At 33.0% G+C, this 19,437-nt stretch overlaps 1 protein-coding gene across 1 annotated transcript in view; it reads left to right on the top strand.

The window, feature by feature from the left end:
• The window catches only part of EYA1 (EYA transcriptional coactivator and phosphatase 1), an 84,404-nt gene that overhangs the window by 47,808 nt on the left and 17,159 nt on the right, over positions 1-19,437 (top strand). The window contains exon 13 of the mRNA XM_083359380.1: positions 909-998. Within this exon, the coding sequence (XP_083215506.1) occupies positions 909-998 (90 nt within the window). The remainder of the gene's footprint in view (positions 1-908; positions 999-19,437) is intronic.

Genomic DNA, 19,437 nt, shown 5'->3' with positions numbered 1-19,437 from the left:
AAGGCCAATTTTTCAAGGAAGTATATGGTAGACCTATTTTAAAGTCTATTGTTTGCATGTATTTAATGTTATATTTCACATTTCTAAATCACCATATTCCTTAAACTCTGGGCTGTGTATAGTAAAATATCAGCATTTAAAAGAGTATATAAAATTAAAGTTAAAATATTAAAGTTAGTTTAGGATTAAAATTTTAAAGGTTTGTAAGGTGGTGCTACTGACCACTAATATAATAAATGAAATATATATCAGAGTACATATTTTTGTCATTTTTAAAAAGATTCCAGAACAATACTATAATCCTGAACTATTATATAGCAATAGGACTTAAACTTATATACCGTTTCATAGTCTTTAGAGCACTCTGAGCAATTTACAATGTCAGTATATCGCCCTCAACAATCTGTGTCCTCATACTGACCTTGGAAGGATGGGTTGAACACCTGGCTATGGGCAGAGTTGGCCTCTGATACTGCATTCTAACCACTGCACCACCACAGCTCCTATCCAGATACCATTGTTAAGAAAAAATGTAAATATTTACTTCAAAAACTATAAAATAATGAGTGGGTTGGGCTAGGGTAGGGTAGGGTGCAGTTGAATGGGATGGCATAGAATAAATAGGGATAGGATAGGATAGGATAGGATAGGATAGGATAGGATAGGATAGGATAGGATAGGATAGGATTTTAGCTCTAATGACTTGTTGCCTTTCCTTGTTGTCATAGTACATATAATTGTTTTATTATTACCTTTTTGTTATTTTTGTCACATAATATGTAATTAGAACACTGTTTGGGGGCCATAAAAGTACTCCTCTTCTCTCAAGGCATTTAAACCATAACAATTTATCTTCTTTTCTTTGATAAGTCTAATTTTTTTTCTTTTTCTTTCTTTTCTTTTATGAGGACCCCCCTACTTCTGTTTCACTGGGACTAAGGATGGAGGAGATGATTTTCAACTTGGCAGATACGCATCTGTTCTTTAATGATTTAGAAGTAAGTAATTATTATTTGAATGGCACACAGAATTTTTGAAAGACTAAATAATGGCCGAGTGATCACTACTTTCTATGAAAGGACTTAAGAGAGGACTTACATTGGCAAAAAATTAGTGCTCTGGAGTCCTTCTTTATCAGTTTATTTATACTAATTTCATGGTAATCAGCTGTCTGCTTCTAGGTGTAGCTAACTAATATGCTACCCACTGTTTGTCATTGGTTTCAAGTAGCTGTCTATTGGATTCCTGGCATAGGTTGAGATAGATACAATTCTTCTGTTCCTTCGTATTGGTATTTCTCCACAAATAATTCCTTCCCTACAATATCTAGACAGTTTGTTCCTGTGGTTCCTCTTTCTCATTATGTCTACCCAAACCACTCAAATCAATTGTATTATCCACTTAAAAAAACAAGCTTTATCTACTGTTGTCTGTATATATATATTCGTTCAAAACTATAAATTTATCATATTACTTCTGGTCTTAATGCTTAGAATATCTGCAAAACTTGTTGGAAATTTTAATGGTCATCATAATTTTATTTAGTGTTACTAAGATATTAATATTTTGACTTAAGTTTTAAATATTAAAATGTAACCATATGGTAGTTATTAAGAAAGCATGCTATCTTCCTAGTAATTACTTAAATTAATTTGCCTAGGTCATTTGCTCTAATACAAATCAGAGTGAGAAACTGTGTTGAAATTACGTGAATTCAGTAGTACTGCATATGTTAAATGCCTGTAAGAAACTGGGTTTCTGTCTTCCCCAATTCTATACTATGCTATTATTTTTTTGTCATGTATCTTGAGGATGATGTATTTGTTGTAAAATTTATTTTATTTATTACATTGTTTTATATTGCCATCCATCTCACAATTGCAAGTCTGGGTTGCTAAGATTAGGAAAACAACAAAACAAGAACATATTTTTTATCAATAGCACAGTAATAGCACAATGAAACTTGAGTAATCAGTTCATACTTTTGTAGTTGTGATGATAAATGTTTCAGCTCACAATGTTTAATGTAAATAATAAACATAAGTAGACTTTTGGATGAGCGGTAGGAAATTCTAGCAGTTAGTTGTAATGTCAAACTTTCTAGAACCATATCAAATGCTTAAAATCTTTGGTCTTAATACTTTTTCCCCTCTAAAAGAACTTCCTTGGTTGTGAATAGTAGTTTCCAATTTGTGTTTCTTTCATTTAACAATGGAAAAACAGACTTTTGGATATTTTCATTAAAATTTCAAACACAGGTAAAGACAGTCAAATTTTGCTTCTGTCATAATAAAGGCAGCTGTTTATTTAAAACTGAACCACTAAACAAGCTTTGGGAGCATTGCCAATAAGCATTAATCAACACAGTATTATTTTGTTAGAAAGTATAAATATACATTATTCTGGGCAGGCAAAAGAATCCTGAAGATTCGCATACAACTTTTGTTGATCAAAGTTAATTGGCAACAATTGCCCTTTAAATATTCCCTGATGTTTCTTTTTCCCCAAATCTAACAAAATGTACCTTATTTAATAGATGAGCTGATATTACTTGAAATTAGTGTGTACAAACAACCATTAAATGTTGGTTTCTCAAACATCTGTCCTATATTCCAATTTTATTTATGAAAGAAACTATTCAATGATAGATTAGCAAGTTAACATAAAAAATATTACTTTGTATCTTAAATATTTAAAATAAGCACTATTTTCAAGTGTTGCCAATATGGCAATTTCATTTTGCACACACACAAACATAAACATGTTTCAATGCAAGATAACTTGACCAAGTTCATATGTGAAATTCTGTTTGTGTTCTGATTATACAATATATAATTTAGCCCAAATTTAGCTGAAAGAGTATTCTATCTTGATCCTGAGCCCATTAGCTTATAGTTTTTCCTAATCAAAATGGAATATTCATCCATATGTTTTTAATAATTGCATACCGTTATAACTGACCATAAATGTCTTAATTTAATTGTTAAATGTCAACATTTCAGGGATTTGGTCAGCTCCACTGTGTATCAAATATGACTTCTAAGTTTTATTGTTTTGAGTAGTAGTTCCTCACTCGACCGATAAAATTGATTTTGAAACAGGGATCTTACAAAAAGCAGTTTCTGGTATAGCATCAAGTATTAGGATTCCAATTGAACATGTCTGAACTATTGCTGTGTGTCATGATATTTCCTTTAATTAGGATATATTATAAGGAGTAATATTTTGAGCAATTTCAGATAAGCAATATAACCTATAGATTTCGCTACTTGTAATTATGGTGATAGTCACTACTTAGCTGACTTTAGGATGCGTTCAACAGATTCATGAAAGGTAGAGGTATTAGTGCTTACTAGTTATTGTAGCTACAGCCAATAAATTCAGAGCCACTATGGCAGGGGTCTTCAAACTTGGCCCTTTTATAACTTGTGGATTTCAATTCCCAGAATTCCTCAGCCAGCATGCCTCGCTGAGGAATTCTGGAAATTGAAATCCACGAGTCATAAAAGGGCCAAGTTTGAAGACCCCTGTACGATGGTCAGGAAGAACATTAGAATGGAGCTACAGCTTTATGTTCTGTTTAAGTACCATTGAAAAACATGTATTGGCTCTATGATGCAGAATACTGGATTACAGAGACTTTTTATTTGATCAGAGGGGTCTTGTGTTGTATTTCAACCCTCCCTTTTCCCTCCCCCCAAAACTGATTATCCCTATTCCATAATTTTGAACATAAATAGATTAGAGTAAATAATTTGTGTATGCTATCTATCTTGTGTTGAAAACAGGGGAAATATGTGGTACGTTTTTGCACCTACTCTTTAACATAGTTTTGGAAAACAGCATGCCGCAACAAATATTGAAATTGCAGGCATGCTATGCTAGTGAAATCATCAGTTTTATTCATGATAGGTCATAGATAGATAGATGTTAGATAGATGGATTAATAGGCAAAGTGGCTATGTTATAGATGTTGGGTCTAATGAAAATATATGCAGATGTTTTAAATTTGGGGATTTTATTTCTGCTTACAAGATTACCTATGTTTCCTGCTTCTTGCTGAGTATGACAACACTCTTTATTAAAGTATTTTGGCACATCTGGTCTCAGGCAGAACGAGGAAGTATAGAGGCATGAAAAAATGTAAAACAATGGCAGGGCAGTTATCTGAGACTTTCAAATTCTTAAAAAAAGATTTGTTTCCCTCTGCATTAAGCTTTGAGTCCCTTTTCATTTAATCGGCAATAGATGAACCTTTGTAAGTTTAGTAGTATGATCCCTTTGGCTCTGGATCTTCCTGATTTTCTGGCACCTACTTTTTTTCTCTGAGGTAGACCAGTGGTAAGGTCATAAGTTTCTTTTGTTTTAGATAAACTAAACATGAAGCAGAAATGAATAAACACTATAGCTCCCATGATGTTTTCAGCATCAGTTTATTCGGCTATCTGAAAGCACTGAATTATGTATGGGCTTGCAATACAATATTTTTGACCTTTTCGTTTGTTATCTATTGGGTAAGAACAGTATCTATCCATATACATCTCTGCTTGTTTCAGCTATTACCTGTGCAAAGCATTTTAGTTTGTATGGTATGACATGAGCTGAAATGCTTCTTATCCTAAAAATAATGTGTTCCTTTGCTTTCCCTCTTTTCTTCTCTAGCCAACTCGCAGTTGGTATTATGCCTGCAGGTTTGTGGAAATTGCAAATAAACTTACTAGATCTGCACACTTACACTCTCAAATAGTGACAGCAAGTTGATGCAAGCATAGGGCTTTAGAATTATGTTTTTCAAAAATAATTATAACTCTGCATTAAATGGCTGGTATAAATGTGTTGTCGCTGGGATGGTGGGTGGAGTTTATTATTTTTATTATTTTTGTTTCTTTTATATTGTGTTTTCATTTTCTGTAAGCCGCCTTGAGTCGCCATGTGCGAGTAGGCAGCAATATAAATTTTTAAATAAATAAAATGCTGAAATTTGACACTATGCAGTTGCAGCAATATCATTTTCATTTTTTTATCTTATGATTTTTCTGTAATATCCTACAGTCTTAAAAAAACACTGGTATCTATGAGATTTCTACACTCCAGTGTTTATATTTTATTTATGATGGAACAGACAGTTATGCTGAATACATTGGCATCAGTAAACACTTTCTCACTGAATTAAGTTTTAAAGTAGTAATATGACTTATTCCTTAAAATACTCTCTGTGTGTCTGTGCCTTTCAGATAGTCTGAATTTTTAGCAACAGTGCAGAGATTTCCATGCAGTGTTCTTGGCAACATTTTGGAAGCAGTTTGCCATAGACATTTAAGTTTAATTGAAATAGCATATACCTTTTAGGTCTGATGCTCATTTTAAGGCTAAAAGAATTCAACAATTTGGAAAATCTTTTAAAGTCATCAGTTTAATTAGAGGATCTCAAAATGATAATTTTTGTAGAATAATTCTACATTGATACTGACTATAATTTAGGGAGAAATCATATATATTCTATTCATAAGTTTAAATTTATGGGTTTCTTATTTTTATGATCTATTAGTATGCAAGGTAGTGTTATTGACTGTATTTGGATTTCTGTTAAAATGTCATTGATAATTAATTGTTTTAAAGTGGATTAAAAATAAATAGTGCTGCAATTCATGATCTAAGAACTGGTCATAATATCTGCTAACATTAAAAAAATACTTATTAAAGTTTGTCATTAAATAAGAACTGGGGCACTTGCTTATGTTCCTTAAACTATTTATTTTTCTACTGTGAAAAATACATTAAATTAATCCTTGGGTTGCTTGAAAGGAATGGTGCGTGATATACCCATATATATGCAAATATAATATGCATTCTGTTGCAGAAATATAAAACATTATGATTTAATTTATAATTTATTGTAAGGAAAAAGATTATCTTATTTCTTCTGTGCCTTTTGTAATCTTTGTTTTAAAAACCTTCTTTAGAAAACTCTTCCTGAAAAAAGTTTCTATAATTATCTTTAAATGATGGTGTTGAAGCCATGTAGAATTTAGAACATTAGACTTTTACAGTATTTTTAAGAAATGATGTCAATATAAAATATCTTAGAGCAAAAAATAAAGTACAAATTCATCAGTTTATTCATTTAATATTCACAAATCACTTTGTATTTTAATGTGTAGCTTGTTGGTTTGGTTACGTCATCTTAAATAGTTTCAAAAGATAGTGACTCATGCTGACATTAATTATTGGCACTGAGTGTCCAACTATTTCTATATTTCTATTTTCTTGGATTAGATATTACCATATTAACACAAAGTTACAGCATAATGCAGTTTTGCTCTGGGACTTAATTCTGAATCTGAGTTATGAACATTCAGGCAGCATCCGTGGCCAAAAGACCTGGCCTTTATTCAATTTCATTTTATACATGAGCTTTTACCTTTTTTGTTAGGATAGCATATAAAACTCAAGGTGGCCAGGTGGTACAGTTACATCATAATTGTACTGCTGCCAAGTTCTTTGCATGGTACTGTCCTTGACAGGTGTCTGAAAATTCACCTGCTCCAAAAGATTTTTCTAGGCTGTTGACAGAAACTGGATATTAGGAGCTTATAAAATCTCCACTGACTTCAATTCATTTTCAGATCAGATAAAATGGTTCTATACAACTTTTAAAGCATGAGGTATCTTTGAAACTGAAAAAGTTAAAATGTTTATTTCAAATAAAACTGTTTGCCTCATTAAGTATTTCTTCAGGGACTTTCTTTTACATCCTAACAGTATATAGGCTACCTTGTTAATGATAAAGGAACAGCATTTCTGTCTCTATTTTAATTTAATTTAATTTCTGGAACTCACTACCAAGAGAAATAGATCTTAATATATCTTGGAGCCATAAATAGTAAATTATTTTTCTTCTCATCCTGACTCCCAAAAATTTAGGGATTTACAGAAAACTCCCTTTTCAGAATCAGGTTAGCATAAATGTATCATACATATGCATTTCATGCTCTACGTAACTATAAGTAAAATAAAAGGTTTATTTAAAGGTATTTTATTTTTAGAATACCAAAATATTTCTTAATACATATCACCATAAAGGTATTATTTGAACTCTCTGTTCTCTCTTTCCTGATCTCCAATGGGAAATTATAAATCTGTAAAAATCCTACTTTAACCTGAAATATTTATTAATTTTGTCCTCTCCATCCCCCCTTACCATTACCCCATTAGGTATTGAGGCTATTTTGTTACTAGACTTTAAGCCACCCTGAACATTTTAATGGAAAAATCAAGTAAACTTTTGAAAAATAAATGTAAAAGTAGCTTAGCATTCATCACAAACCATGATGACAAAAAAATGATTTGTACATGATGATATTATCAGTCAAATGCTGTCTTTGCAAGTCATAGGATAAAAGTCACAGTATTTGCATGATCATATAGTTAGACTCCTGTCCTCAGTTATGCTTCTGATATCTTAAAACATTTTTAAATTGGCAAGCCTGGACTAAATGTATCATTATAATGCTTTTAAAAACCATCAAGCACAAATGATCTAGTTAGATAAACTAAATAAAAAAAACCAGAAACCTAAAGGAGTATTTAATTTCACTTCTTAGGTCAAATATTCTTCTAGAGATGGATCTGGATGTGCAAACAACCTATTGTTTAAATTTACCCTATGATTATATGTCCTGAGTGGACTCTTAATAAATGGTCAAAAGTCACAAAACTTTCATTACCTTGAAGGATAATAAAGATAAGGAAATTGACTATGCAACACCCCATAATAATAAAGATAAGCCCGCTGAATTATTCCAATAGATAACTATTGTTTGTTGTTGCAAAAAATGAAAAATTAAGTTTTTATATAGTTTACAATTGCGAGACCTTCAAAAATATATGCTTGGTTACACAATCTTGTCAATTTGTACGAATATTCTTTTTTTTATTGAAAAGTTTTTCAATACATTTTATCTTTAACAATCCCTCCCCCCCACCCCCCACCCAACCCTTCCTAGCCCTCCCTAACCCTCCACCCTCCCCTTCCCCCCTCCCCCATCCCCGACTTCTCAGAGCTAAATACAAGGTATAAAAGTAAAAACAATCATAAACAACCATATGCTAACAACAATAAGCTATTAAGTCTATCGCACTCTAGCTCATATAAAATGACTACAAGCAATACTAATATCACATCAAAACTTATACAAATGCTAAATGAAACTTTTTGGTCCCATATTTGTTCTGGATGTAATCAATCCACTTTTTCCACTCCATAATATAATGTTGTTGTGAATGGTCTTTCAAATAAGCCGATATCTTTGCCATTTCCACCAGGTCAGAAACTTTTAAAGTCCATTCTTCTATAGTTGGCAGTTCCTCCTACTTCCAATATTGACCTACTAAAAGTCTTGCTGCCGTAATTAAGTTCAACATCAACTTAGTGTCCACAACAGTAGTATCCGTAATTATGCCCAATAAAAACAATTGCGGACAAAACTTTATCCTTTGCTTAAATATCTTCTGCATATTCCACCAGATTTTAATCCAAAAAGCTTTAACCTTTTTACAGGTCCACCATATCTGAAAGTACGTTGCGTCTTCGCCACCACACCTCCAACATTTAGGTTGATAGTTCGGATACATACTTGCAAGCTTTTTAGGATCTAAATGCCACCTATAAAACATTTTATAAAAGTTCTCTCTTAAATTTTGGGCTTGCGTAAATTTTACGTTCCTCACCCAGATCTTTTCCCAAGTATCCATTGTGATAACTTCTTGAATATTCTGAGCCCACTTTATCATACAATCTTTAACAAGTTCTGTTTCTGAGTCAATTTCTATCAATGCAAGATATATCCGTTTGATATGTGCTGGACCCTGATTTCTAATTTGCTTTACCAGATTTTCATCAGTCATTGAAAAACCAATTTTCTGATCTTCTTTCCACCTGGCCCGTAATTGACCATATTGAAACCAGGTTTGAACAATCTTCTCTTCTCGTAGAAAATTATACGGCTTCAAACACCATACGTTCCTCTCCAAACTTAGGATTTCCTTGTATGTAGTCACATCATGTTTGAACCCAACATTTATATTTTCTATTGCGTGTTTCGGTATTGCCCATAAAGGTATCTTGTAATTTAACTTAGGTCTATACTTTTTCCAAACTCTCAACAAAGCATGTCTAAAAATATGCACCTTAAACACATTATCTACCTTCTTATCATACAATAAATATGCATGCCAGCCAAATAACAAGTCATGGCCTTCAAGATTTAATAATCTCCCTTGTGTTAAATTAATCCAATCACTTATCGCTGACAAAGCAGCAGCTTCATAGTATAATTTAAAGTTGGGCATTTTGAGACCACCTCTTTCACGCGTGTCCTGCATAATCTTAAATTTAACTCGTGGCCTTTTCCCTGCCCATACAAATTTATTGATACCCTTTTGCCATTCCTCCAAATTTGAGTCCTTTTTAAGAATAGGTATCATTTGAAATAAGAATAAAAATTTAGGCAAAACATTCATTTTCACTGCTGCAATTCTTCCCAATAGAGACAATTGTAATTTTTCCAGCTTTCCAATTCTTTTTGAATTTTTCCCCATAATTTTTCATAATTCTTTTTATATAACTTTGCATTTGAGGGAATTTGTACGAATATTCTTAGTGCAAAATAAAAGCTAGGAGACTAGCTAGTATGTTTTAGCTTTCTCAGTTACATTTTTTCAATTTATATTATCTCCATATTTCCTAGAATTATTTCTAGTTTGTCAGGAACCATCTTAAACCACAGGTGCTGGTGATGACCTATAAAGCCCTAAATGGCTTCGGTCCGGGATAGCTGAGGGAACACCTGCTGCCGGCATCAAGTTCCCTTCGTCTTGTGTACTCCCACAGGGAGGGCCTTCTCAGGGTGCCGGCGGCAAAAGATTGCCAGCGGGCAACACCCAGAGGGAGGGCCTTCTCTGTGGCCACGCCTGCCCTCTGGAACCAGTTACCCGTAGAGCTTAGGACTGCCCCTGATTTTCATTCGTTCCGCCGGGACCTGAAGACCTGGTTCTTTGAGCTTTCCGGCCAGGACTGAGGATTTTTTTAATTTTTTAACTTATTGTAATTGGGTTTTTAATCAGAGTTATAGGGGTTTTAGATTTTAATTAAGGAAAATTTAGTCTATTTTAATTGTTATTAATTTTTGTATTGTAATATTGTTTTAATTGCCTTGTGAACCGCCCTGGGTCCTACGGGAGAAGGGCAGTATATAAGTTTAATAAATAATAATAATAATTGCCTTTGGCAAAAGTTGTTATTTTTCCAATCTGAAACTATTGTTAAAATGAGATTACAAAAATTGTTATGGTATAACTGTAACAACTTGTTCAGAAGAATGGCATTCTTCCAAGGTTTGTTGTTATTCAATAAAGATTGTTATTTTGGTCATTTTAATGTGTGAAACATTTATTCCTCCTGGAATCAGACCCTATTTATTATTATAATTGTTCACCCATTTCAGCAGGCCCTAGTATGTTCATGTAAATACAATTTCTTCCATGATCCTCTCTGGGAATGTTATTTATATATGAACATTCCCACAGTTGGAAAAATAACTTAAGTAGGATGTTCATTTTTTCCTGTCACTATGAATATACATGATTTTATGTGGATTTTAGATCGCAGTGAATGAAAAACATCTGTTCAAAGCTTAGATTAATGGCCTAGAAACAAAACATTAAATTCAGAATTAATGTAAAAATAAATTGTTTTGCCTTTCAAGTCATTACAAAATAATTATGGTGTGAGATATGTCATTTTCGGTTCTACCATATCGTGTTTACTCTAAGATTACCCTAATTCTGCAAATGGATTATTGGTAACACTCGATGTTTTCCTTTCCAAATCCAATGTATTAAAATAAGCAAGGGATGAAAGTTTTCTTAAATGCTAGTTTTCATAGTCTGCCATCAGTTAAAAAAATGCTGATATTATTGCATATGAATGATTTTTGGCAAAATTATATCTTAATAAGTATGAGAAGTAAGTATGACTATATGCTCTTACATTACAAGATTACAAGATGCAAAGGATTATTAAAAATATTACTAAAACTAAACAATACCTATTAAACAATGCCTATTAAAATGATGATGTAGATTTTTTAAAAAAGCATGAGACTTGTAAAATAATTTGATGGATATCTAAGGTACGTATGATTTGTACTCATCCCTAATGAATCATAGACCATCTTATAAAAATTAATAAGACCACTTCTGTCCTTTACAATCTGAAAACTGCAACATAAAAGGAAAAGAGTAGAAAGGAAGATCAAAGAGCAGACTAAGGTACTACTTAAAGACTTTTGTTTCAAAGATAAATTGGCCTCCTTGGAGCTGCTCCTATTCTGGATATGGTGGAAAATGTGTCCACAGTGCATTCTCAGCTAGGGAGGCTAGATTTTTTTACAATCCAGCTGAATGAAGAGATAATTGCAAGTCTGAAATCCCACACATCCCCCACCTACCAAAGCCTTTAGCTGGCTCTGAATAACAGAGATTCATAAGGTGACATTAGCATAATAATGAAAGAGGTAGATAAGCAATTATTTGTTCTGTATTCCCAGAAGACAGTAACACTAGAAAGAAACCACTATACAAGGACTACTATATAAAGCTACCATAGTTAATAATGCCCCATAACCACACAAAAGTCTAGTATTTAAGGAGATGCTACTGCCTGGACTTGTTATCTGATAGACACATAGATCAGATTTAGCAGCAGTTTGCTTTTGATCTACCACTGTTGCTGAATAAGGTAATCTAGGTAAACATCTGCTGATTAGAGTTCTATCAACAGCTGAATAGACAGACTGCAGGATAAATTATTAGATCTGAGTTAATTATTCGACTTTGCCAGATTTCAACTGGAAATTTCAAGGCTGGAGTATGAAGAGGGAAGGAACATGAGTAGGGATCGGCATTCTCAGGACAAAGACTTCAACTACTGCAAGGAATTTAGTATTTGTGGTGGGAATTTTTATTTCGTTCAATTTCTACATCAGAATGGTTAGAAGTAATATTGACGAACATTATTAAGAGAGAGAATAAAAAGATTAAAACTTTTTACTAGATATGATAAAATCTGCATTTTATACCTAATAGTGTGAAGGTGGCATAGAGGCAGTGTTTTACAACTATGCCTGTTTATTCAAAGGTCCCTTTGTGTCTGTATTTTTCTATTTTTTAAGTGTGGTAAGATTAAATATATAGATACATTGTTTTATATGAAAAACTTTTACAGGAGGGTTTATAATAATAAAGTATCCAACTTATTTATATATTTTAAAATATGTTAACATTGAAGATAGTGATGATATATTTTGGCCTCAGTTTCTTAAAAGAAATGTCAATGTCTACAGTTACCTAATGATTGTCCAATTTAGTGACTGTTCAAAGTTATGATGCAACTGAAAATGTAACTTTCCAACTGGTCCACACACTTATGGCCAGTGGTGGCATTCAAATATGTGAACAATCGGTTCTGTGTGGATGCTGCTTCCAGAAGTCCATTCTGAGCCTGGGCAACAAAAATTAGCTACCAGTTCTGCCGAAGTGGTGTGAACTAGTTGAATCCCCCCGCTGCTTATGGCTACTGCAATGTTCCTGCAGTCACATGATTAAGGTTCAGGCATTTCACAATTAGTAGGCATTTATTATATTGCAGTATCTCATGGTCATGTGGTCATCATTTGCATGCTTCACAGCCAGCTTCTCACAGATGGTAAATGGAGAATCCAGCAGTAATATTGCAAGTTGGATTCATGTGATGACTTATTTAATGACATATGGTGACTCATTTAATGACCATGGAAGTGAGGCTATAAATCTGTCACAGTCACGTAAAGTCTCACTTAATGACTGCTTCATTTATCCACAGGTTTGCTAATCCCAATTATGGTCATTAACTGAAGACATGACTTTACCCTGCTTATTTTCCAGCATTGTATCTTGTTGTTGTTGTTAGTTGTGAAGTTGTGTCCAACCCATCGCGACCCCATGGACAATGTTCCTCCAGGCCTTCCTGTCCTCTACCATCTTCTGGAGTCCATTTAAGCTCACGCCTACTGCTTCAGTGACTCCATCCAGCCACCTCATTCTCTGTCGTCCCTTTCTTCTATTGCCCTCAATCTTTCCCAGCATGAGGCTCTTCTCCAGTGAGTCCTTCCTTCTCATTAGGTGGCCAAAGTATTTGAGTTTTAGCTTCAGGATCTGGCCTTCTAAAGAGCAGTCAGGGTTGATCTCCTCTAGGACCGACTGGTTTGATCGCCTTGCAGTCCAAGGGACTCGCAGGAGTCTTCTCCAGCACCATAGTTCAAAGGCCTCAATTCTTTGGCGCTCAGCCTTTCTTATAGTCCAACTTTCACAGCCATACATTGCAACTGGGAAGACCATAGCCTTGACTATACGCACTTTTGTTGGCAGGGTGATGTCTCTGCTTTTTAGTGTGCTGTCTAAATTTTCCATAGCTTTCCTTCCCAGGAGCAAGCGTCTTTTAATTTCTTGGCTACAGTCCCCATCTGCAGTGATCTTGGAGCCCAGGAAAATAAAATCTGTCACTACCTCCATTTCTTCCCCATCTATTTGCCAGGAATTGAGAGGGCCAGATGCCATGATCTTGGTTTTCTTAATGTTGAGTTTCAAGCCAAGTTTTGCACTCTTCTTCTTCACCCACATCAAGAGGCTCTTTAGTTTCTCTTCACTTTCTGCCATTAGAGTGGTATCATCTGCATACCTTAGGTTGTTGATATTTCTTCTCTTCTAGGATAATTCTTATTATATTGTTGTCCACCGAATAGTAACTTCTCTGTGACCTGCCAAGAATTTTGTAAGTGGGTTAAGACGCTGAGCTTGTTGATCAGATGGTCGGCAGTTTCTGCCAACCTAGCAGTTCGAAAGCATGTAAAAATGCAAGTAGAAAAATAGGGACCACTACGGTGGGAAGGTAACAGCGTTCTGTGCGCCTTTGGCGTCTAGTCATGCCGGCCCCATGACCACAGAGATGTCCTCGGACAAGCGCTGGCTCTTCAGCTTTGAAATGGAGATGAGCACCAGCCCCTAGAGTTGGAAATGACTAGCACACATGTGCGGGGGAACCTTTACCTTTACCTTTAATTATACTAAATGCAGGAATTGTATAGAATTAAAGAAAGTGCATTCTGAAATATTGTTACCTGTAATTAAATGTTTTTAAAATTCTGTTAGTTATTTTCTTTTTTTTCCAATTTATATTCATTTTGATTTTCTTTTTTTTAAAAAAACCCCATATGATGATTAGTTCTATTCGATATATTATTTGAAATACAATACATTTTATTCAGTGTGATTATGCAGGTTAGAATATATAAGATTATTATCAATATCTACTTACACTGAGAAAAAAATATTTGTTTATTGTCTAGAGGAAATTGGAGAGACTAATTTTAATTTACATGTTGGTTGCATTTGATTTTTTTCACTTGAACATTTTCATTAAAAATATTTTTTTCAAAAGTGTGTTTGCCCAAATTGTAATTTGGCTTCTTCTGGGTAATAAATAACATGTGAATTCTGATTCGCAATTTAAGCCTATTGTTAAAACAAGCTGCTAATAGTTTAAGAAGTTGCAGGAATATTGATCAATACAGTGGAAGAATTCACAATCACTGCTAAAATACTTCAGAATTATGGAAGACCAGGAATGGGCATCCTACTGGTGTTCTATTGGGCCTACTTAGGATCTTTGGCTGATGAGCAAAGCTTACAAACTCAGGCATCTGTCAGAATTGTCTTATTATGAGATATCCTTGTTTTTCATCTCAGAATAAGAATAAAAGAACAAGAGTCATTACTTCTGACTATGGTATATTTTTGGGTCACACATCACAGTGAACATGGACAGAGCCATCTGGGTTGTTGGCAGTGTCTACAGACATGAGGAGCTAATCTAGACTGATAGACCGCTGTGATTCAGAATGTCCTCATTGTTACGTAAGCATGAATAATTCTTATTTACCAGTGCACCTTAATTTTTTTTGGTGCATATATAGTTTTCTTATTTGAGCAGAACTAAATTTTTACTGCTTAAAGTTCATCAATATATACCTAAAATATTAACTATATTTAATATGCAGTATAAATGAATTAGTTCTCTAGGTGATAATCTAAATATCTTCTTTATTATATGAAGAAATTATGTGTACAAGCATACACATTCAGATTTCATAAGCAGAAAGTAAAGCATTTTCCTATACTTTAATTTCCACTCTCAGGATTTTCACCTTAGACTTTGTCCTCACAGTGTTCATTGCTGTCATTTGTTTTTGTTTTGTTGTTATTGTTTTGTTTTGTTTTGTTTTGTTTTTGTAGAAATATAAGTTGTATAAATCCATTCAATTATTTTTAAAAGAAAATTTTTCAAGGTCAGTTTTAATTCCTTGGCTGTTAATTCACAAATTGTCAAATTCAGTGAATTGGATTTCAAGAGATCTCTTTGTTCTTAATATCTGTGCCTATCGTACAGGTAATCTGTATCTTTTCTCTACTCTCTGAACAGAATAATTATTGTGAGAAAATGGTTGCAAAGTACAGACCAGACAAAGATGGCATATTCACTAATAGTTGCTGGTTTTTTCACATGGATTTATTTTGTATTTTAAAAAGATTTTTTTGATGATGGTTTATATATAATATTTTAAGCTTTTATTGTTTTCAACTGAGAGACAGTGGGCATTTCTGATATTTTTTTTCACATATGAGGATTATGATTGCATATGAAGATATATACTTTTGCAAATTTACTTTGTATGACTGTTTATAAGAACTTTTGCTTCTGGTTCAAACCTGCACATACAGATAATCCTTGACTTATGACTGCAATTGACAATGGAATTTTCATCATAACTATCTGGAATATAAGACCCCACAATAACCAGACCCAAACAGTTTTTAAGCAAATTACATAGTCATGTCTGAATCTATTCTCCCAAATGCATGTTTTTGTTGGAAACCAGCAAAAAACATTGCAAATCATGTTGCAACCAGACATAACTGTGAGATGCTTGTTAAGCACCTAAAAGTATGACTATGGGGAAGAGGGCAGCACGACATTTTACGATTACTGGAAGTCTTATGGGCTATGTTAAAAACCAATCTTAAGCAAGAACTACAATAAAATACTTTTAATTCTTGCAAAAATAACTCTACAAAAGTATATTATAAATAGTACATCTATTATTGAAATGCAATTAATATTTAATAGCATGAAAATAGAAAGCAGATTTTTAAAATAATTTTTATGCATCAAAATAATAGCTATGTTGGCAATGAGGAAAACAGTCCAACATAGCTACAATTATGGTTCAATGTCAAAATTCTGTTGAGAAAGAGATTTTAAATCATCATTGTGAGATAATATTTACCGTAATAGAGGCACATTCTTCCTCATTTACATAATTTTGTTTTGATTTACCTAGCAGGGCAGCTGAAATAATTTCTAATCTTGTTCATATGATTGTCTATGTTGATATCTCTCCTGGTTTCCACACGGGATCTGTATTAGGTACTGTAGAAACACATTGATTCTAAACATTGGAATTTATATCTCCAAAATGTGAGAAGAGAGATGTTAAAATGTTTGTTTGCATTCCAGCCAGCTTTAGAACAGATTTTAGGACAGTCTCAGAATGTTTTCTAATAGTATCCAAACTGAATTGGGTATTTCAATTACAAAAGTAAATAATAGCTGTAATTCCATTTGCTCACTTTTTTTTTACTTTCAACTACTCTTTAGGATTTGCAAACAGGCAACTGTTTTGTAAAATTGGAGTCAGTTTTACAAAGAACTTCATACATAGTGGCAGCTCTAAACATTTTAACAAGTCAGGGTATTGAATCCAGTGATAATGTTTATCTGGCCATTTTGCAAAGAGAAATATGACTTCATTTTTTATTAAGTAACATGTACTGTTTTGCATTTTGATAACTTGTGGATTCCTTAAATGTCTCACCAAGATTGAAGAACCAAAATTAAAAGGTATTAATCCTGAGCCTAGACGTTTTATAATGAATCTTTTATGAACTCAAAAATCTAATTTGGGATAATTGCTGCTGCTTTTAAACTATTGGAAATGAAAAATCCTTGTCAACCTATTTATGGATAGATCCATGTCTGTCTTCTGCCCACCACACCAACCATACTTGTTGCTTATGTTTTTGCCAGATGAAAACCCCATGCATTTTAGAAAACAAATATTAACAACAAAATACATTTCTGTAGGTTTATACCTTTAAAATGGGTTAGAAGGTGAAACAACAAAAAAAGAAAAAGTGAAAAGGAGTGGGAAAACGTACATCATTTCACATGTCTGGTATTGTTTCAGTTAGAAATGAGATGAATTTTCTTGAAACATTTACTTTAGTAGGTTTGATAAATGATTATGTTATATTCATATTTTGGAAACAAACATGGAGCTCTATCTTTGAAATACTTGGTCTGAGTTTAAAGTGCTTTTTTTTTTACTAAGCAGAGCTTTTTGCAGATTGTACGTTTTGCAGTTTTAAACATTTTGTTCTCACACATAGTTGGACCAAATTTCTCTACTGTTCCTTCAGTAGAGAAAAATGAAACAGGAGGATAATTGCATAATGACAGATAGGAGGAGAACAGAGAATCCACTGATCATTTCCTATGAGTTGGCCAATGTCCAGCAAGTCTCAAAGGACACTGTGATGTGTAAAGGGTAGAGGAAAAGAGCTAGTTTTGATGGAGCATTTCCCTGTCAGCTCATTTTACTTTGTAAAGCAAATTAGTTGACAGCATTGTGTTAGTTTTCTCATGGTAAATTAGAAAGATTAAATAAACACAGGACTGCATTTTAACTATGATCAGCATGTTTGGATCTGTAGTCTGTAATGATTTCCAATTCTCAGAAGAGGTTACATTAGTAATATTATTCATATTGTCCCTTTTAATCAAGTGTAAAGTTGTTTAGTGACTTTCTATGTCCTTCATTTCACTTTGCCTGAGAATGTCTTTGCTTTACATTTATTTTAATTTTATTTATTTATTTGAAGCACAGGTTATCATTTAATCAAATCAGATAACATAATTTTGGAAGTTACAAGATTTGTTGTTATAATTTTATTACATTGCTTTTCCTAAAATACAATGAAGAATAAAATAGAGTTGGTATTCCTGTGTCACTAGACATTTGAAGAACATATAAAAAAATGAAATGATGTAAATATATGTACAATATGATCCTGCTTTCATAAGAAAGTCAGCTACAAATTTCTACTTATTTTCTATTTAGTTATATATTTATAAGCAAATACTGAGATAATGTTTCAGTTTTATTTAAGTTTATAAAAACAAAGGACCTGTAAACTAATTGTTTTGTATAATTAGATTCTTGCAAAAGTAAGCCTCAGTCTTTCCTATCTAATTTTTTTTCTCTTCTCTTCATTCCATATAACATAATTTAGAGGTAAATACTATCTAATTACTCAGGAACCAAATGTTGTATATGAAGGAAATCTGCTTTCTGGAGACCAGCATGTACAAAGGCAATTCAGAAATAAACTCCCGTTTGATTATCAATGACAGACACTCACAGATACAGAACTTTTATTATACACCAAATCTGAAATTTCTTAGTAGTAGTCACTCAGCGCCAAATCTGGGCTATGGGGGGTGGGGTGACCAAAAACAGTGTCCCTATAGCACTTTCGGATATTTTCTATCTCTTAATGTAGTTTAGTGGACTGTTATAGTTCGTTTATGTTTAACAAATTATAGTTAAATGACATGACTTGGTATAATGTATTTACATTCCAATAAAGGAGAATATTTGTAGCTGAGGTTTGAAATGAGGGGTCCTTTTATTGACATAGATTAAATTCAGAATATTGATTGTAAAAATACTTTGTATGGCATAGGAGTCAAACCTAAATACAACAAATAGTGGTATTTCTACAAAAGTTTCACATTTTACTTAGATATTTTTTTCTATTTAGAATTCTATAGAGTCTAAGACATTTATGTTAAAGTGTAACTATTTGCTTTAATTATAAATATGCACAGAACTTTATTATTTAGTTCATTTTACAAATGTGTTTGGTAAAATGTATCAGAACTTTCAGTCAATTTCCAGAAGTATACTGATGAAAACAAAATAATTGTCTAGTTGTCAGCCCAGTGAATTTAATTTGAATCAAATCTCAATTGTCCCAGTTTAGCAAATTAAGGTTTGCAGAAATTAAGTCTTGAAACCTATTGAAAGTTAATTGTACTTAACCTAGGCACTGAACAATACTTCAAATATCTCTTTCTATTTAAAAATAATAGTCCAAGCACAGGATGTTTAGAAAATAGGTACAATAGATTAATGAAGAATTAATTGGATTCTGTCAGTT

This window comes from Vipera ursinii (genome assembly GCF_947247035.1).
Source record: "Vipera ursinii genome assembly, chromosome: 3".
Lineage (NCBI taxonomy): Eukaryota > Metazoa > Chordata > Lepidosauria > Squamata > Viperidae > Vipera > Vipera ursinii.
The sequence above is the reverse complement of the archived record's forward strand: the minus strand, read 5'-3'. Positions and strand labels throughout refer to the sequence as shown.